The 21,801-nt window shown below is 42.3% G+C and overlaps 1 protein-coding gene across 1 annotated transcript in view; it reads left to right on the forward strand.

Moving 5' to 3' along the window:
- Window positions 1-21,801, forward strand: part of LOC147693009 (rabenosyn-5-like) — a 141,556-nt gene that overhangs the window by 78,910 nt on the left and 40,845 nt on the right. Inside the window, exons 6-10 of the mRNA XM_086939251.1 lie at window positions 1,779-1,824; window positions 1,926-2,087; window positions 9,283-9,524; window positions 10,142-10,212; window positions 19,656-19,742. Coding sequence (XP_086795377.1) covers window positions 1,779-1,824; window positions 1,926-2,087; window positions 9,283-9,524; window positions 10,142-10,212; window positions 19,656-19,742 — 608 coding nt within the window. The remainder of the gene's footprint in view (window positions 1-1,778; window positions 1,825-1,925; window positions 2,088-9,282; window positions 9,525-10,141; window positions 10,213-19,655; window positions 19,743-21,801) is intronic.

The following is a 21,801-nucleotide window of genomic DNA, read 5'->3' on the forward strand; positions in this document are numbered from 1 at the left end:
CTGCATAGTCTATGTCCTTCTGCTGCAACTGCCCTTTCCAACGCTGTATTGGGTGTTGTGATTGGTGCTGTGGTTCCTGAGATTACCCGCCTCAAAGGTTTGGCCTCTCTCTTTATTATATTACTAGCAGCCCGCCCCGGCTTTGCCCGGGGCAGAAGGGGGCTGGGGGCAGCATTTTAAGCCCCTGTGCACCCCCCCCCCCGACTTTGCCCAGTCCGCATCCCTCCCGGCTCCCGCCCCGACATTGGCCATACCGCCTCCCGCCTTGTGCCTTGTGCCTTGAGCCTCCCGCCTGCCGCCCCCCGCCCCGACATTGGGCATAGCGCCTACCACCTCCCGCCTTGAGCCTCCCGCCCGCCGCCTGCCTCCCGCCCTGGCTTTGTAACCCCCCCCCCCCCCCCAGGTCCCGACTTACCTCATCCGCCGCTCCTCCCTACGCTGGAGTGTTTACCTCTCCACTGCTTGACGGCTTGTCAGCTACCTCATCCGCTGCTCCTCCCCGCGCTGACACTGCTCCTCCGCTTCTCGCCGCTCCGCAGCTCCTCCCGGCGCTCATGTTCTCCCCTCTTCCTGTTGCTGGTGAACTCCGCTCCTCCCCTCACGCAGACGCTCCTCCCGGTGCTCATGTCCTCGCTCTTCCTGTTGCTCGTGAACGACGCTACTCTCCTCACGCATACGTCGCGGCCGGCGCTACTTGCAAGGGACTACTTTATTTTTATTTCTAAATATTTTAAACAACGTTTATTTTTTATGTTTATGTAGCCTATGTCCTTCTGCTTGCCCTGAGGTTTTCTAAGATGTCTTGGGTGTTCAGATTGGTGCTGTAGTTTTCGAGTTTACCTGGCTCAAAGGTGCAAGTTCTCTCTTTATAATAGTAGTATAGATTATATTAGTATAGATGGTAAAAATCGCTGTGCTTCAGAAAAAGACAAAATAATTTTGAAAAATTCTTACTTTGATAATCTCTTGTTCCTTGTTCATAAAATATACCAAATTGATCTTTTTCACGTGAAAAGTTGAAGATTGTCCTGTGTCTTAGTAATGTATTTGTAATGTTTGTGCGTGTACACTTCTAATGTACTTTATTTGGAAACGTTGCATGTTCTTTCATTATTTTATTACTGTCCAGCTTTATTTCTAAACTAAGAATGCTTCATTTTAAAATCACTCTTATTTTTCAAGCAGATTACTTACAACCAAGTTATATAATCTAAAAATGTGCATACAATAATACACATTTCTGGTGTTTAACTTTTAGAATTACCAAAAATTGAATAAATATTCCTTATGCTCGATTACAAGTACACTTTTATACATGGAAGTAAAAAACAAAATGCTATCTCTGTCATCGCCGATCTTTACAGCACACATCCAGTTCAATCGTACATTCACTTTAATAACCATGGCAAAACAATCTAGCCACAGCTGCTTACAGAATCACACCACTCTTTAACATTTGAACATATTTACATAATTGTCCATTAACACAATAAAATACCTAACCCATTACCCATTATTCATATAATACTTTAAAGGAAACATACAGTCAATAAAAGAGATCCAGACACACTCATTCAAACTAGACGTGCAAATTCTTGCTTTAATCTTTAGGGCTAGTAAAAAAATGCTTGTTACTTAGGGACTAGTCTTTATGGCTGTTGCAGATAAGCAGCATTTCCTTTCTATTATTAACAAATCCAGTCTAAAACGTGTGGCACACGTATGGTGTTTCCTTGTTCCTTTCATGGAGTAATTGTTTTCCTCTTTCCTCTTAACAGCTAGCGTCCTTTGATAGAACAAACACAGATTCTGCCAAAATAAGAGGTTGGTGCAAGCTTTCGCTTCTTCTTTACATTGACAAAGTATGATAGAAATTGGAGGCAATGACTGGTACTTTTTGTATTGTGTTTCCTTTTTCCTTCAAGCGATTGAGAAGTCTGTGGTGCCCTGGGTCAGTGACCATGACGTCCCCTTTTGTCCGGACTGTGGGAATAAGTTCAGCATTCGCAATCGGCGGCACCATTGCCGGTTATGTGGGTCTATTATGTGTAAGAAGTGCATGGAGGTGGTCAGCCTTCCCTTAGCAAGTAAGTATCGGGTGTTGTGCCCTTGCCTCTTTTGGACTGGACTTTTGTGCTGTATATATTGCACTTCTCTGGAAAAATGGGCCTGGCACAGACAAACATATTGGTTTCAGTTAATGAGCTTCAACTGCAAGATACCGCACAATCGCCAGACTGAAGGAATGGCCAACCTAGAGGTCGACCAGAAACAAAGAGTGTTATACATAATGTGACTTAAAATAGAAAGAGGTGTTATGTTGGGCATGTCACCTCTGAATCCTGATGCTTGTGCGTAGGCTTTCTTAATGCATTCGCTAGCTTGAATGTTGATATGGGAAAACCTATACCAGCCCAAGTTTTGTTTTCTTTTTACATCTGGCATTAACTTAAACCTTTTGATGTTACTAAAATTATATGTATGATATACTGATTTACAGGGACGGCTTCTTCATCCATTAGTCTGATATAGTGGCAGTCACATTTTTCTTCCACCTACTACAGTATACAGCATGGAGCAGAAGACCAGCTAACTTCACTGTGAGTGATGGCATTCTTCCCTTACACAAGCAGCACATCCTCACGCAAATTAGTTCAATCCTGTACCAAGGATTATTGTGGCAGGCTGTGCTTTTGAGAGCAAAAACTATTTTTGGTATTAACCAATATTTTTTATATTACATTGACAATGCACCTCCACCTCCCTCCCCCAGCTTCCCCAACAATAACCTTTTGCAAAAACCATGAAAAGCCAAAACAAGCATTGACAGAGCCAAAAGGCTGACAGCCAACATCAGACCTGTTGGCTTCGCCAGTGCTTGTTTAGGTGGGACATTGTGGCACTTTAACCAGTGGTACCTGTTGTTAAACTTATTTTACAGCAGGAGTGGAGCTTCACATAGCCTGACCCTGCAAAAGTGTTTATACCACTGCATCATGCCACAGTGCACATGGATCTTAATAGGGACACCTGTCTTGTTTTAGGGACACTGTTGCTTAACAAACAAAATAAAATGTTAATTGACAGTCTTGTTGCATAAATAGCCTTTTATTAAAAGGGTCTACAGCAAATGCTAAACATTCTCAGCAAATATACGAGGCCGGACTGGAAACCAAAATCTAACTCACCAACACTAATACTCTTCCTCTGTAGGAAACACAGTGCTGCATGTGTGCTGTGGCGCTTGCGGGCCTGCACCCATGACCAGTAGAAATGTAAGTGCAAACAGACCATCGCAGTTCCTTACCTCTGCATTGGCCCCCTCCAACTGCTCATCTGTGCCAGCATCCCACACTTCACATCACTGGAAGCTCTGCCTGTCCACCAATGCTAGCTAATTTCTTCAAATTTTAGATCCTTACATTACCCACCAGTCTTGAGATCTTCACACTGCTAATATAAACTTCTCACACTTCCCATCATTGCCATATCTATTCACTGACAGCCAGTGCCATCTACCTACACTACTCCCTTTTTAGGTCTCGCCTGAGCCAGTGCATGCGCTGCTTTGGCGAGACATTTAGTAGCTGCTTCATAAGTGCTACATTGCCGGCCACCATCTTGCTATTGCTATTGCGTGCGCTGTGCACAGCACTTTTTCACGTCGCGCGCATGCGCACCACTCGTGTTTTTTTAAATTTCATTTTTGCAAGCGTGTCATCGCGATTGTGATCACTTTCTCTTTCACCGTCATCGCGATGACTTTCGCGGCCGCGTGGCGTTACTTTTACGTCCGCGCGGCCAATGCTTAATTTTTACTGTTCCGGAGGTGGAGAAAACACAATTTTCAACAGCCCACTTGGCTCTGCAACAGTTGCTTTTGAAAAGCAATACGGTGTAATGGGCATGAACGTACAAGTCTCGTCCCCTGCAGAAACCCCCAACAGCCTGAGGTGACTGCTAACACAGATGTAGTACAAGGCATTACACGGCAAGGGTGCTGCTGCCGGCAATTATCCTGGTATTTAAACAAATCTCTTTCTCATCAGGATAGCGTTTAGTGAAGCAGGTGGAGCGAGACCGGCTGACATGGAGCACAGCTACTTATCTGTCCCCTCCAGCAACTGCACTTTCTCAACCCGAGAGTCGTATCAAATTAAACAACTGCACATTGACTTTTCACTTCTATAAACATTATGGAGTGATTGACAACTCTGGGAAGCAATCGCTGTAATCAGCTCGCCTCCTGCTAGGGTAGTTGTGGACGTGTATTACACATCAGCGCCTCGTATGGGGTAGTAAGCACTATATAAATACAAGTCACTCGCCGCCACTCCCACCCCACGTACATATTACATAACACGCAATTAAAATGCAACTACTGCTCCAAGGCAAGTCACGCATGCTCACTGCAGGAAATCACAGGGTTAAATCACCACCAGAACTTGTACTAAGCACGCGGAAACTGATCAAAATAAATTGGATGTAGGCAAGTAGTGTATGTAAAAACTGCACTGACAGGTTCAATGCTGGGCATTTATCAATAGGAAAGTGCAAGGAATCCAATATAATACAGAACAAGCATTGGCATAGCCAATAGGTCTCGCATCCTGGACCTTATACATGCAACAGTTGGTGTTGTTGAACCAAGGATGTTCTTCTGCATTACTAAATGCTTATAGGGTCCAAAAAGCGAGACCTATTGGCTGTGCCAATGCTTGTTCCTGCTTGTCCCACTGGCTACTGGAGCTTATATCCCTCCCTAGATTGGCCACCCGTAGCATCCCCTTATCCAGCCTACATGTGGTGACTCGTTAAATTTCCCTGCAGTATCTGCTTCAACCAGTACAAGCTACGTTCCCAACCACTCACTTGATCCACAAGGCATATCTTATGCTGTCCACAGAACCTACTCCCCTCCCTGCCCAATAGTGCAAGCTTCTCACACTGCTCACGAGCTTCTGCCCCTTTCCCTTCCAAAGGCCACCAGTTCCTCAGAATGCCAGCATTACATGAGGAGTCATTACATCTCATGAATTACATCAGGATATTTTGCATCGCTGGCTAGTTTTCAGTCCTTTATTTAGCAGATGGGCCAGTAACTCATAATAAATACCTTGAGCAACTGTCCTAATAAAAACACATTCACACGTTTATTGTTAGAGTGCAGAGGTCAAATTACAGTAAGTTACCAAAGTAGCATGAAAATCATTGTTTACTGCTGCACAAATTACTGCTGCATAAATTGTGTGCCACAATTACTTTTATACGAGGAAACAGCTCTCCTAATCTACATAAAACACCTTAAGTGTGATATTACCTTGCTTAACAAATTCAACCCCTTGCATTATGGATTTGGGCAATTCCTTTTTTTTAACATTTACACACAAAATAGTCTATATATGCAGATGTGCAGAATGTAATATGCTATTTAAGCTTTGCCGATCTTAACTCGTGGCCTCCTCTCATACTCAACAATGGTAATAACTAGCATATCACACATATCACTGCATAGATCCATAGGAAGAGGATTTTTTGTTTTGCTAATATCTTTGGCACTGTTGACCAATCTTCATTAAACTTTCAAAAAAAACTGTTTATCCACCTCAGCTCCTTCTAGAAAAGATTTGGGGTTATATGTCAAAGTGGCCTGTGAAAAAAGAGGGGTGCCAAAATGCAGTTTCCCCGTGAAATTTCCACAGAGAAAATTAGATGATACAGAAAAAACTGCTGAACAGAATTACACCAAATTTAACAGAAAGCTAGATCTTTACTCAGAAAACGGGCTTTTTGTGATTTTGTATAAATCTGTTCAGTATTTTTGAAGAAATTAAGTTTACAACAAACAGCTGTATTGACAGTTCATTCCTAGGGAGTCATGTGAGACCAACAATTAAAAAAGAAAATTAACTGTCTGATTGGCTGAGCAAGCTCTTTCTCCCGTTGGTCATTTTGCTCCTGCTGGCCCATGCTTGGGACCACGGGAGTGAGCTGTCTGATTGGCAGGACGCAACATCAGAAGAAATGTTGCAGCAGCCATTACAGGACACAGGGACTGGATACCTGTGTTGTAAAAATGTCCAAAAATACCATATAAGGCAACAGAGAAGAGATCCCCTGGCCTTTTTATTGGGGAGGCACAAAATTGAAAACAGATTGTTTCGCAACAATCCTGCGGGTATCCCTCTGGACTCCAGAGGACCAGGAAAATAAATCGCACTAAAATGTTTGGTGCGTATCCTTGAAGAAGGAGAGTAGGAGTATAGGGCCTGGGCACCTATCGGCTATGGTTCATTGATTAGCATCTCGGGTACTTTTTTGTAACAGCACTGTATTTCCTTTGCTATATTGTTCATATCGGGACAGATTCCCGAATATATCAATTAGCTAGAACAAAAACATGCCTGCTTTAGCAGCACATTCTCTTTATAACTGGCTTGATGCACTACACCAGATGTGCTAAAGAGATTGATGGCTGACTCACACAAAACCTATATTGTGAATTTGGAGAAGCTGAATCCTGTACGTATTTGCTTTTTCTGCTTCATCCACAGTGGCTTTCTTTCTAGGAAAGGAACAGTACCAAGGGAAACATTGAACTTCAACGCGAGGTAGGACATCAAGAGGGATTTGGTATGTGGCATGGCCTGTACCATCATTTAAAGTTCCTATTAAATCTAATTTGAATGGCTATCTGGAAGGCATTTTCAACCAAGTCTGACTTGAAAGGTAATACAGGATGGGTAGCTACTGTCTCAGAACTACACTAAATAAGATAGCAGGGTTCTGGGGTGGAACAAGCTCCTAGATCTAAACCCCAAAGATGTTGATATGTCTTTGCCTATATTCCACTCATGGAGGTTGAGCTAGTATAGGAGTTCATTGGTAGCAAATGTTCTGCACCAACATTTCCTAAGTCCGGTTTACCTAAATTGAATCTCAGCAGCGTAGAGAGCATGTTTCCTACATCAAATGAAAACCAGTTTTGGTTTTGGTACTTGCTCCTTGAGTCTTCTTCTAGTAAGAAGCAAACATTAGAAGGACCATTTAGAAAAGAAGGTAAAGAAGAAGAAATAATTGCAGTGGATATTTCATCCCTGTAATTTTACCATATACCAGAACACAGTAATTACAGCACTTTCAGTGCCTTCTTATCGGCGCTGCCTTCTATTCCTAAGACGGTGTGGTCTTCAGAGAAAATTGTGCTGTTAGATTATACAGTTAACTTGACAAAAATGTAGCACACTGTCTTTGCATTCATTTATTATGTTCTTTTTTTCAGACTTCTCAAATGGATTATTGTTCCTATTCTGGAACATGCTCCTGTTCTGCACCTCCAAGAGCAGTACCGAATACTGTACCTAGTGGAGAAGAGCCTTTTCACATTCACTACCTCAGAAGTAGAAGGTGGACGAACACATACACTCCAAATTCTGATCTTGAACCAGAGCCCCTACATTCTATCAGATTGGTTCATTCAAAGGCAATAAAGTCTCTGAGCGAACACAGAGTCTACTTCTCGTAGGCTTTATAAGATTAACTGTCCCTGCTTCAGTAAAGCTTTTAATTAATATGAAGTCTCGTTTATTTGTACAATATGTTGCTTCTTGGACTAAACCCAATTCAGAACATCCAGCATCAAACTCCTTGGACATCAGGCTCAAAACACCCAAACAGAAGCCAGTTCTTGTTATGGTTAACTTATTAGGGGAGTCTGTGCTCACTGAAACCTTGCGTAAAGATAAAGGTCCAGTGCCACCTCTTCCATGGTCTGTTTCGGAAGACAATGAGGCTCATGGGGGCACAGAAAGTCTACCTAAACTCACAACATAACTTTCAAAAAAAGAAAGCAGCCTTGATAAGGTCAGCATACAATTCATAGATTTGGGAAAATGTAAATGGCATGTTTGTGTAAATCACCTCTTCGTAAAGCTATTTCAGAAAAAGTCTTCCTTACTCTTTGACTGTGCAACCTTGTCAGGGATTCTTCATTAGGCACCTCAAACCTGGACGCAAGTGCGATCAGTGTAGAGCTATAGGGCAGTATTAAAAATAAAAGTTCTTTAACCTGCTCTTGAATTTTGGTAGGTCTTCATTGTTTCTTAACTCCAATGGACCTGCATTCCACCCTTGAATGAGAATGAAGTACGCATTCAAGAGCATCTTTTGAAACTAGTCACTGCTTGCCAGCCCTAATCCATTTGGAGTGGATCGTCAAACCGCCTAAAGTTTAAGTCAAATCTACCAGTGAGCAATCTTCTCTAGATAATCCTGAAAAGATGGATGAAGGAACAGAATTGCATACTATCTGACGCTAAAAGTCAGAGAAATCATCTTACCTTTTAACTCTCACCACCTCATTAGCTGCAGGTGCTGGATTTTTTAGAGATGGGACAGAGAATTCTCGGGGTCGCCCACAACATGGGACCTTGTTCTCATATTCAACAAATGAACCCTGTTGAATGGTTAAGTTTAGTCAACCTGGTACTTGAAAGGTGACAGAGTGAATGGTTCCAAGTATGAGCCATTTTTAACCAGCTCCATTTCACACAAGTCGTTTTTTGAGTCACCAAAATTTGTTATTTTCTGTAGAAATAAGATGAAGTATCAAAATCACTTCTGATTTTTCCACACGTCTGTCTGTAAACCATAGGACATCATGTTATCCACATTAAGTAATATTTTACTTGCCAGCTTCCCCGAAATATCACCTCAAAATGCATCAAGCTACTCACCAGAGCTTGTGGCACTTCACAAGCCTATCCTTTTCTCAAAATAAGTTTTACTACCCACAAAGCTGCCTCTAATGCAGACCGCATTCTTCCCACAGTATACACTTGACTCACATCCTGAGATTATTTTAATTTTTTTTTTTTACCAGTTGGTTTTGTAGAAAACATGGAAATTTGACTAAACAGACCCACTAAACGTTCAGCTGCACTGTGCCTTTTTTGGTGTGACATTACACATTTGGTACTCTGTGACCGCTTAACTCACAGCTACCTGAATGTACAGTTTATTTACCAATATGCTGAACGTTCTGCTTCCTTCATTTTTATGATTGTGTCAGTGCTGTTTCTTCACATCTAACATGTTGTCTGTTATGTTTTTGATTTTCCCTTTAGCAGCTGATTATTTACTGGAAATAATTGTGAAGAGTTGTACTAATTGGTGCACTGTTTACATGGGACACCTTCTCCCAGATGTACATCTGTCGGCTTGTAGCCCCATATCCTGGTTTACTTGTACCTTATACATTTCTTTCTTGATCATTTTTTGCAGGTAAGCTCACCAGTGCCAGCAAACATGTCCTTTCTTCCCAGACCAGTCCGAACCTCTCTCCAAACAGCGGGCGCACTTCTCGTAGAGGCAGCATCAACAGCTTAAGCAGTGTGAGCTCAATTTTAGATGAAAAGGATGATGACCGAATCAGGTGCTGCCGACATTGCCAAGGCACGCTGCTAAAGCGGGAGGAGCAAATTGATGAGCGAGAGTACACACCTGAAATTGTCAAATTTTACCAGGTACACCAATGATTTTTTTTAAAAGTCTGTGCCACTGTCTGTAAATTCGGGAAAGTGCCTCATTTGTTAGTTAATATCATGGCTTGCTTGGCTTATTTATCCATTTGGCACAAAAACATATTAGAAAGATTGCCAGGAAGTTTACTAAACTAGCTGCCCTGAAACACAGAAGGATGTATGCGACGTAATTAAGGTTTGCAAACATATTACTGTATGCATACATTTCAAGGTGCCATAAGGAAGCTGTTCTATAGGATCTGAATAAAAGATGTCAAGAAACAATAACAATACTTTGAGTTTCCTTTACATTTTACCTATAGCTTTCTAGTTACATTTGAATACCAATCTGTAGCTGCTTATATATGGCGAATGAAGGAGCTGTAGTCAGCTTGAATATTTGCAGAAGAAGTTACCACTTATAGTAGTTTGATGAATTGATCTTGATAGTTTCACATAGCATCAAGGTATTCTCATTTGTTTACATGACTTGCTGAGATGGTGTTAGACACACACATGGCTAGTTAGGGGCCAAGCAGTTAGGCTTGTGTTTGTCAAGTGTCAGACCTTCAAGTGCTGTTTTGGTTGAACTTCAATTATTTTCTTTAATTATTTTCTAGAAACTTCGACAGTGTATGGAAAAGGTAGACTTGAAGGCACCGGAATACATCAAGATGGCTCAGTCGATAAAGTGAGCACCCTTATTCCATCAAGTTTGTTCATGCACTGTGTAGATTAACAAGACCTTTATGTAGGAAAATCATGTTCCTAGTGCATTAGAAATAAAGTTTGCCATCCCAAAATAGCAAATATGACAATCAGACTACCCAAAAGGTATCTGGCTTTTGGGTTCAAATCAAACAGGCTTTCAAACTTATTGTGATTTTCTGTGATCCCTGCAACTCCCACAAAATATAGATTTTTATGCTCTGCTATTTGTGTAATTGCATGCCCACGTGGTGCCAAACAACACATTCCTGTTTAAAGGATGTCCTATTTTGCTATTATAACTTTTGCTGTTCACCTACACACCATTCTAGTATGAATGAAAAATAAACATAAGCTTTTGGTGCACCACCAGACAGCTATTGCTTTGTGAATCTGTTGTAGCCCCCCTTCCTGTGCTGTATTCCTCAGCTGAGCTCAAAAAAAGCTGCTTGATAATACAAATAATAGTTTTGGGCCTGGGTATTAATGATAATTTTGACCTGAAGGTGCACAATGTCTAAAGGCATGCCTACCATCTTCATATTATAATATTCTCTACAGGCTTTACAGCATTTGCTTAGTTGGGGTCTTGCCAGAGATGAAAATTGCTCGGGAGCCAGTGTGGTTCCTCGCAGTATGCAGAAAACCAAGGCAGATACCAGTGCGGCATTCCTACCTTTTGTGGCCCTTCCTGTGGAACATGGATAATCGCCTAGAGGGTTCTGTCAGGGGCTGGCGGGGAGCGTATCGGCATCAGTGCGCCCGGGCACCATCTATGAGGAGGGTTGCCCTGGTGGCCTTCCGGGAAGAAAATGGTATGCACACCGGCAACCGGGAGGCCCGAGTTCTCTTTTGGGTGCCATCTTAGAGTAGAATACTTTAACTTAATTTCTCCGATTGGGCTATCCAACATTAGAGAAAAGATGCAAAGACTTCACACCCAGGATACCAAAATTAGGTGTACTGGGCAATGCCGTTTTGATGAAATTTTCAAGGGCACTGCGCTATGATTTTCATCCAATTCCATCAACAATTATGCTGAACCTCTGAAATTGTGAGGCGAAGAAGAGCCTCATTGATCCAGACTGGCTGAGTCCATGGTGGTACCCGAACTTGTTAGAAATATCAGTCAAGTCACACAACAGGTTGCCATGAAAAATATACACATTCACCAGATTGCATTATCAAATATCAAATCCCCAAACCTGAGATCTTTGAATTTGGCAACATGGCCCTCGAGATCAGAAAATATTAGATTATTAATATGCTCTATTTCATCCTTGGACCCTCTATAAAGGCCCTTATGTCCACAATAACACAATACTCCAAACTCTCCGGCTACAAACTAAACAATAGAAAATCAGAATGTAAGCCACTAAACATCCACTGCATGAGAGAGGCGCTGGGGGACTCTGGTCTGACTTGGCAGACGGGACACATCAAGTACCTAGGCATACACTTTGGCACCAACCGGTACAACACCCTAAGGCACAACGAGAAAGCCCTCATAGAAAAGGTCAAGAAGTTGTTAGAAGTCTGGTCCCCAAAATTCATCACATGGTGGGGTCGCATAGAAACGATTAAAATGATGATCACGCCAATGATCAATTATCTGACGAGCATGCTCCCTCATCTTCTCACAGACGAGTTCCATAAAACATTGATATCATGCTCACCAAATTTCTCTGGCGAGACAAGAAAGCAAGAATCAGTATAAAGATGCTCAGGCTGCCGAAAACACAGGGAGGGCTTAACCTAGCAGACTTCAAAGTATATCAACTAGCCTTCCTAGCTAAGCAAGGCACACAGTGGGTGGTGCAGACACCAGACTACATCCCAGTGTGGCTACAGGTGGAGAAGGCTTTCTAAGAAATCTTCACCCGCTTGCCCTACTTGGGACAAACACATACCCACACACCTCTAAGCTGATATTTAAAAACACGAAGTTGGCACTCCTAAAATTAGACAGGCGAGTGGAGGTTAGCATCAAGGGCACCAAGTCAGAGTCCCTGTGGTCAAACAATACCATCAAATATAAGGGGAAGTATCTCAACTACGTGTCATGGATAGAGAAAGGTATAAGCGTCCCCACACCAACTAGAGAAGGGGACCACCCGATCACTTTCGCAGACCTGAAAACACACCACCAACTAGAAGAACTAGACCTTTATAGATTCCTAAAGATAAAAACGGCCCTAGCTAAGGCAAAACTAACCAACACCCAACCCTCGATATTCCGCTTGGTAAGCAACATCAATAAACTGGGTCACCAAGTTTCACGTATTTACAAGCGTCTGCACCCAATTAGCACCAAAATCAACAAAATAACAACCGAATACTGGGACAATCAACGACCAAGAGTGGAAAACGCTTTGGTCCTCGGCCACATAAAAACAAGATCACCCCAATCCTCGCGCAAACAAAATTCTGACTTTAACACAAGTCCTACTGGACCCCAGACCGATTACACACACTGGGCCTCAGGGAAGATTCCTTATGCTGGAACTGCAACACACAGAAAGGGGTCTTAGCACACCTCATCTACCACTGCCCAACCCTCACTTCTTTCTAGGGTGGGGTGTTTGACTTCATAGACAATGTGTTCAAAATCAAAACAACGAGGGATTTTGCTTCCCTAACCACAGCATTTATGAGATCTGATCTCCACTCTGAGAACGACAAGGAACCAATGGACTTACTACTGACGGCCGCCGTCAAACTGGTGCTGTCCAACTGGAAAGACTCACCTCAGAGGAGCGGAGAGCTTAACACTTTAGTATTCCCCGAGGATGACGTCGTCAAGGGGGCTATGGGAGACTCTGGACAGAACCCTTGACTCATATAAACCCCCATAAACGTGGTCCCCTGAAATTGTGAAGACGAGGGTACCTAAGCTAAGTCTTTCCAGGAACCATTGCCGGGGTTTAAAGATATGCGATTTCCCTATTGTGTTGTCAATAGTAATACCGTGTAGGTAAGCCTTTCGTTTGGGCTATCATTTTTCTCTCTCCTTTCCTTTTCTACGTACTGTCCTTTTCCGACCTGATTTACCTCCCTCTATCAAGCCATACCAGGTCAAGGGTAAGCACGGCCACAGCTCTGTAATAACGCTCTGGGCCAGACTTGGGTGCTACCTCTAACAGATTTGATGACTGTATTCTCTGTATAAAAATGTTTAATAAAAACAATTTAAAAAAAAAGAAAATATTAGATTATGAATATGCCCTGTTTCATCCTTGGACATTTTATGGGAAGCTAAACACCCTTTTCCCAGGGCTTGCGATTCTTTCAAATGGGAGAGACTTTGCTTGTGGTGTCACGAGAAATGGTGCGAACCTATGTCAGGAGCTGATTCAACCATATCTATTAAGTTTGGCACAATCAAAAATACAGTTTTCTATCAGTCACCCTTGCAACTGTATTAGCTTACAATGAGGTTCTAAGTAAAAAGCCTTTTTTTAAATTCATTTCACAAAAGATTTTTGGGAAGGGCTGAAGAAAGCCTCCAACTTTGGGCGTCTCAAAGTTATCCGGTCAAAATTAATGGATCTATCTTTTGTAGTAATTTACATGACTTCATTGCAGCATCTATCTTGGTAGACTGCCTTTCTTCGGCTTGTAGGTTTAGTGAAGTGTATGTCCTTTCAGCAGTTAAACCCATTAGTGCGTTCCAACTAAATAGTGGAATTGAGAACTTTCTTTCCTCCTTAAAGTGGTATCATAATGTCATAGTAAGCAGACTGTTACTCTCCCAGTTTTCTTTAGCCATATCTCTTCACCAGTACTGCATTGCTCACACTATCTGGAAGTCAGGAGAGTTCTGTACTTTTATCTAGACAGGACAAGCCCTTGCACAAATCTAACCAATGTTTATCTAATGTGATCATGATCAGTGGTCTCGACATCTCAAAACAACCTATCTTGTTGATTTGTAATTTGCATATCATTGTTATTAGTTGGTTAAAAACCCCTTGCCCTGCAACTCCAGATCCCATTTCACCAGAGCAAAAGCAGCTACCGCAGCCTGGCTAAGAAATATTCCTCTACCTGTCAAGTCATTTATTATTGTACAGTTAATTAAAACCATAACAAATGAGCATCTCATTAATACTTAATCAAATCGGAAGTTAAAATCAAGAACACATAATATAAAATCTGGCAGTGCAAAATAAAGTGTCAATTGCAAAGCAGCATTTTTGGTAAATGATCAACTATATCAAAGTCGTATTAGTGCCAGAGAAAAAGTGCGAAGTGCAAAAGGCAGTAACAGAATATCACAAAGTTACTTCAGATGCCACCACCAAGCTTTCAACAATGTGCATTCATACTGTGACAGCAAAAAAGATGACTTTGGATTTCTCCAACAACTGTCACTGACTACTACATGAGAATGCCATAAGAGTTGACAGACTAAAGACCTAGTACAAGCAACACATGACTGGTATGCCAAAAGCGTAATGACATTCGTTTATAGCATGCTAAGAAGTAGGTTGGGTTATTAATGTCTCTCGGTTTGTTGATCCTTTGCAGCAAGGAAACTATATTTAAAAAAATCCAATTCATTTGCAAAACACCTTAAAATGGTTGCCACATTAGAGTCAACAGATGTGAATATAAAGGGCTGTAAGTAAATTGCATAAAGAACGCAGACAACGGTAAAGAATTAATTTTAAGTCTAGAGAAGACAATTTACAATCCATTTACAGACTAAAATGTGACAACTAATTGTAGGGGGTGCAGTCAAGGACAGTAGCACTGTGACCCTATATGAGTTGCCAACATAATTTATAAAGCCGAACAAGTGTTTAAAAGAGGCATATCTAGCCTTAAGTAGGGGTGGGCGTAGTTCGCGAAGTAGCGCTACGCGAAGTGCACTTCGCACTACGCGAACTTCACGTAGCACTACGCGAGCTGCGTAGTAGCATGTTCGCACTGTGCAAGATGCGTTTTCAATGATTGCACAGTGCGGACAAGCATCCGGCACTGTGCAATCATTGAAAATGGCATCTTGCACAGTGCGAACTGTAGTTTTCTGCTGCTCGAGTAGATTACTACTCGAGCGGCAGCTTTCTCAACGCGAACTGGTAGTTTCTCATTGAGAGCGGTCGCGAGACTGCGCAACCACTCAAAATGAGAAACCTTACATCCCCGCGTTGAGAATCTCGCGTGGATGTCATTTTGCTTGACATGACGTTCAGGACCGCGAACAAGCAAAAAATGAGCGCTGCACTACACGTGTTCGCACTGTGCTACGTGCAGCTCGCGTAGTGCGAAGTTGCACAAACTCCGCGAACGTAGCGTAGTGCTTCGCCCAGGGTTAGTCTTAAGGTGCATGATAAATGTCCACTGTCCTTGACTGTCACAGATGATACCGTGCAAAAGGTCACATGCTTGTAAAGTCTTACGGTGCAGTTCAGTTTAGGCTTCAGGAGATGCTTGGCTTAAACAGGATACCTTGACGGATGTCTGGATGAACTCTGGTGAGGAGGAAAACCAGAGAATGTAAATATGCTTGAAGTCAACAAAACTTCACAAGTGTCCAGCTTTTTTGCCGCAAGCTTTAAAACCTTTGTGAAGCAACAATTCAGAATGGGGTCCATTGCTTTAAGACATGCAATCACAGCCTGCTGGCAGGACCGGATGCCCCGTTGGTTAAAAGGAGCTCTTCTTAATAGTGCCCTCCTTTCTCTCAGTAGAGCAGGGCGCAAACCCGTATGTGAATAATATTTTCTTCCCTAGAATTGCACATTCTACAGCAAGCTTTTTCAGTGACACAGTCCCATGGCATACTGTGGGCCTGACCTGGAAGAAGGCCAAAATAGTTTCTCATAAAGCAAACTTTTAAATGCCTGGACCACCCGGCCTCCAGGTAAGACTGGGGCTTAAGAATTGTGGACTCATTTAAGGTCAAACAGATGTGAGATCTGGAGCATAAGGTCTATTTGTCTTTAAGCTATTCATCTACCAGACGCATGCAAAGTGGCCACTTGGAAATCCGTTCACACTATTGTCTTGATTCCTATACAAAAGCGAACACTATTGTGAGTCAGACTACACTGAGAACGCTTTTCTTTTACCTCTATATTCGGAGCCGCATTAGTCTCTCATGTGAAATAGAGTTTCTGTTCTTGATACCCAAGATTAGTAAGTGTTCTGACATCACTAGCTTACTACACTATTCTTACGTTTATGTCCATCAATGAAGATCCTATTATGTAGAAGAAATAACAGTACTAGTTTTGTATCCTAGGAATCTTCATTGAAGCCATAAATTGTTCTCTATCCTTGTCCTCCTTTATTTCTTGAGCATGCAATATAAAAACTTTGCAATTGTTTTCTTAGTCTCCCTGCTCACTTAAGAAAATACTGACTCTTCGAGGCAATTGCTAGTACAAGGCACCATGAGTTGTGGAAGCCCCTGGAGCCTTGAAGGGACAAGATTCTTTTTTGTACTCTTATAATGTGAGTCAGTCAGGCTTCACTTTTCCTCTTAATTACTTGGACTTGTAGGTAGGAGCTTGTGTTCTAGGTGCCTCAATGCAGTTTTGAGGAGGGTGTTGGTACTATATACAGTCTAAAATGTGGAAAACCTTGCGTCTAATAAACGTTTGGAGAGTGCTTTGCAACATCAGGACAAATTGGATGCTCTATTTATATGTAGATACGTGTATATTAATTTGAAGTGTTCTGGGGCCCCTGGACACCGGGCGGGGGGGGGGGGGCGGGGGGGAATATGCTGACATGTATTTCTTCAAAGAAGACTTCTGTGGTTCAGAACCAGTACTAAAAGTAAGTAACCATTTCTTACCATGGCTGCCTTTCTCCTGGGTATACCTTTAGATTACGTCATCATTCAGTTTGACCCCTACCATTCGAATCCAAAGAAAATGTTCAATTGTTGCCTGTAATCTAGAGGATTAATATGAGTTGCTTCTCGGACACTCAAACCCAGCAAGTAGCCATAACTATAATTTATATAAGATGCTAGGCAAGTGTACGTGCATAGCTATTTTTCATACTACTTTTTTCTAGGTGAAGTGCCTAGGGACCATCAAGATCATTCAAAAGTAAAGAATTTTTAAAAAGAACATTACAGGAAGCTCCTCACGTCAGTGACTGCCATGAGCCAGTTGGCTATTGCTTACCAACAGGCTTACTTTATGATCATCGACACTTTCCTGTTGTAACGGGAGGAACATGCACCATGCATATCACTAGTGGTGCTCAATGTATATAACTAATTAATGTCACGAGTGCACATCACTCTCCTGTAGTGTAGGTCCTAAAAAAAGGTAGAAATAGATTTAACGTCTTAAAGTAAAAATGAGTCAAGCAAGGCATGTCACATAAGCTTTTATTCTATACCTAGGCTCATGTTAAAAATGACATGTTTAGATCATTGTATTGCGAAGGGCCTACATGTTTCATTGCCAAACCAGACCAGCAGGCAAATTCATTAGGACTCATAGACCAGTTGTCAACCAACTCACGTCAGGTGTGGATTTTAACCCAGTTTGCCGGCACAGAAGGAGGCCACAGTTTTTCTCTAGAAGGATCTCCTATGGCCTAGTGGTAGGCATTCACTTGATCGTCATATGGTACAGTGCACAGCTGGGTGGCAACTGATCCTCATGCCCATATGAATTTGCCTGCAAGTCTTGTTTGGCCATGAAACATGTTGACCATTCTTAACCGTGGGGATTGATGTGGCCAACAAAATATGGCGACAGTCTACTGGGTCACATGCTGGTATGATTTCTATTTTTCAAAGTCAGCTAAACAAATTGTTCTACTCTTTTGCATTGCTAACTATTGTAAACAATGTAATATCCCTACTCGGATTTCTTCCCTGAATTACTGTTGAAACCATGCGCATGAGTGCACAGTAGCCATCAACAATTAAGCTAACTTTACTATGACACTTGTTGGGCAGTAGATAGAGGCGGCCTTCGGGATGAAAACCTTTAAGACTACTGGAGAACTGTAGGATTAGGCTCGATCCTTCCGGGCACTGATTGTGCAGTTAAGAAGAATTGGATTATCGGAGGAACTGGCTAGCAAAGGAGATATCTTCTAATTAATGGGCTGTTTTTCACTGGAGGGGACATCTCCTACTGGCATACAAGAGAACTCCGAGTGAGTTAGAAAGGTTGCGTGTCCAGTGGATGCATTTTGATGGTTAAAGTAATAATTTTGTCTCAAAACAGTGTACCCTTACCGCACTCATCGATGACTTTTACCAGACCAACGAAAATAATTCAGTTGAGCTATTCCATTAGTGTCCTAGTTGGGAGCTTTTAAGGAAGGGTTGCACCCAGCTTTAAGTGCTCAAGACAAGTTGTTTAGCTATTAGTGAAAGGAGATATTCCTACATTTAATACCTCAAATAGCTGCACCTGTTTTGTTTTACTCAACCTTCAGTTATATGGTAGTTGGGACTAAAGCGCAACACAAACGATTACGAGACAAGGTCTGAAACACTCGCACTTTAAAAGTGTGCTAGTTTTCTCGGAGCCAATAGAAACTGACCATTCAAAGAAGATGCCAAACACAAACGGTTTCTGTGCATTTGACCCAGACTCTAGTAGGCTGTCGGGCCACTCTGACCTCTATCAACGTACTCTTGAGGTCGCGTGCCAGTGTAGATTGATTGACTGAGACAAAAGTCTGTGGCATGACTGACTTTATTAGGAGCAGGAATCGTTCTTTAGGCTGAGATTCTTGATTCTTTATTGACTAGCTCCAGAGTTTAAAGGGAGCTGTGTTCATCAGGGAGCAAATGTGCATTTTGGGACCGGTCCAACCTGAGGGTTGTCTCTGCCATTGTTTTGTAGTTGCTGAAATTGTTACTTTACCTCTTACAGTATTTCTTTTTTCTCTTTGATCATGCTAATGAGCTTTTTACTTTAGCATCCTCTATCAAGTGAGTGTAGTTGTGTCACCGAAGTACGTAATATATACTATTTCCAAATGTATCTATTTTTTTATATTTTACTGAATAGGTTGACTTGATTTAGACTTTTTTCCTGAGTGAAAGGTTTGGGCCTTGTCTGCTACCAAAGAGGGAGCAGCACAGTAACGTTATGTAAACCATCGGACACCGCTTGGAGCTTAAGTTCTGGTTTGACATGATTTTCACGGCTTTGTAAGCCAGTAAAATTTGTGTAGAAGGAAAATTACCATTGTCTCCAGCTATTTTGGAAAGGTGGAGTTGCCTTGAGAATGTAACACTGTTTGCACAGTATGAACCTTCAAATATTACTTTATACTCCCACCACACCTGGAAGCCCCGGCTTCACTAATTAGTTTATGTTGTGCTGAAGCATGTTCTTGTCTTCCTCATATATATGTGCTTAGTACTGCTTTTATCTGAGGCAGAAAACCATCTCACATTGTAAATGTCTATGCTTTTTTAACCTTCCTCAGTGCAGGGGAGACGGCCTACAATCTCGATCATGCCAACGACTTGCGTTTGGAAGTGCAAAAGTCATACGAGTTGATCGATGCATTAAGGTAAGAAGAAAAAGATTGGAATTTATTTTGCTCTTGTTCCTTTCTGTTGCCACTTCTCCTATATTGTATGCACACCACTGGGCACACAGACCCTCGTCTGCTATAAAACATGCAAGGCTCCCACTTTTTTGTAATTGGCACCTAGAATTATAATATTTAGTAGGTTTTGAAGAAAGTTTAACTGAAAGGTTATGGGTTTGATTGCTTATTCTTATTTTAAATAATATGCTAAATAAGGCCATCAAATATTAAATTGATCCTTTCAAGAAGCTGACAGAGCCTAGAAACATGACAAGTGATAGCTTCAGTTCAGTGCAAATTGATGTTTTCTTTTTTTCAGATTAGTATTTACATGGTTAGTCTTCCAGCTAACATTTCCAGTGATCTTCTGGTGCATTACATGTGGGACCTTCTGCTTTATTCTGCTGCTTGGTTGGATTTTCTCACCTTTTGGGATTTTATCTTTGGTCATTTAAATTGGGTGGTGGGAGGGCAAATAGACCACTTCCTACTTCCATTCATATGCTTACTCTGTGAGACGCAGCACGCCGATAGGGCTTCCCCTGGGACAAGCTCCACCCACGAGGCCCAAGCAACCAGCGGTTCGCCTTAATCCAGCTGCGAACAGGCCTCCATCACACATCGGCGCACAAGGCATTCCACCACACCGCATCTCTATTAGGCCTACTATTTACATGACCCATGTTCCAAAATTGGCCACAGTAGGGGGTTATGAAAGTAACGAGTCGATCCATAACAAAGCAATCCACTGGCTGAGGCACACAAGGGGGTGCAGATTTATCATAAGAGAAGACTTGGCTAGAGTAAGGTGGATCACTAGGGCTGACTCTACAGTGGATTGTGTGGAGATTGAATTCCTGGACCGTACTATAGCAGAGAATCTACTAACGCTTGATTTTAGAACATCTCCTTCGGAACACTCTTCCATCCAGATCCGCCGGTTTCCTCTCTGGCCACAGGCCCAGGTGCCAGAGGGCTCCGGGCTGAGCAAAATCGACTGACTAGAGAGTGTACGGCTAGATATTCTTCCTTTGGGCTTTGAATTACACCCACTAGGAGGGGAAGCTGTGGGTCAAGTTCCTTCTGACCGAGCTGATGATGTATCTATGACCAATGGGGAGTCTGCGCCTGTCAATTGTGGTACAGTGGGGAGAGGGGTAATGTACGATGCCAATCCCAGTAACAAAACCCCGGGGGTAATCCAGTTAATATCCTGGAATATAGCAGGCTTACAAAAAAACTTAGCCGATCCAGAATGAAATTAATTTATTTGTAATTACGATATCATTCTGCTCCAGGAGACATGGAGTTTGGTGCCCCTTTATAAAGCGGGGTTCACTACATATCATATCCCCGCGACCAGCTCGGGTAGGGGACGTCCCTCAGGGGGACTTATCATCTGGGTAAATATCGAGCGAAACTGGTTACTATCCAATCATGATACCCTATCCCAGGACATCCTTCATTTATCTATTAGAGGGGAGGAAAATAATGCTCAATTGGAAATTTTTAACATCTATGCCAGAGGGTCTCCAGGAGCCCAAGCATGTTCTACTTTAACAATTCTTGATACAGAACTGTAGGCCATCACCACTGACACAGGGGTTATCATTGCTGGAGACTTCAATTGCACCTTTGAGCCTCTGTGTAGTGAAGATACCTTGGGCACTGGCGATGAGGACTCCAAGTGGGCCATTCCCCAACTTAGCATAGCTCCAATGAAGAGATGGTCCCAAAGAGCTGTACAACTCAACGCTCTGATTCTGGAGCACAACTCAAGAGCAGCAAATGGTAGAATCCGATCCAACCCCATGGGAGCATACACCTACAATAGAACTAGTTCCCCATCACGCATCGATTACATACTATTAGATGTGGGGATGTGGGCCGACCTTATCGATGTGGAGGTGAATCCCAGGTGTGATAGTGACCACAACCCTTTATGTATGCAACTTATACGAGCACGGGCCACTACATCTATTGAGTTGGCTAGTACCACAAGGCTGTTGACAAGGGAGATAATGCCTTCTAATTGCAG

Source organism: Lissotriton vulgaris, chromosome 9, assembly GCF_964263255.1.
Source record: "Lissotriton vulgaris chromosome 9, aLisVul1.2, whole genome shotgun sequence".
Classification (NCBI taxonomy): domain Eukaryota; kingdom Metazoa; phylum Chordata; class Amphibia; order Caudata; family Salamandridae; genus Lissotriton; species Lissotriton vulgaris.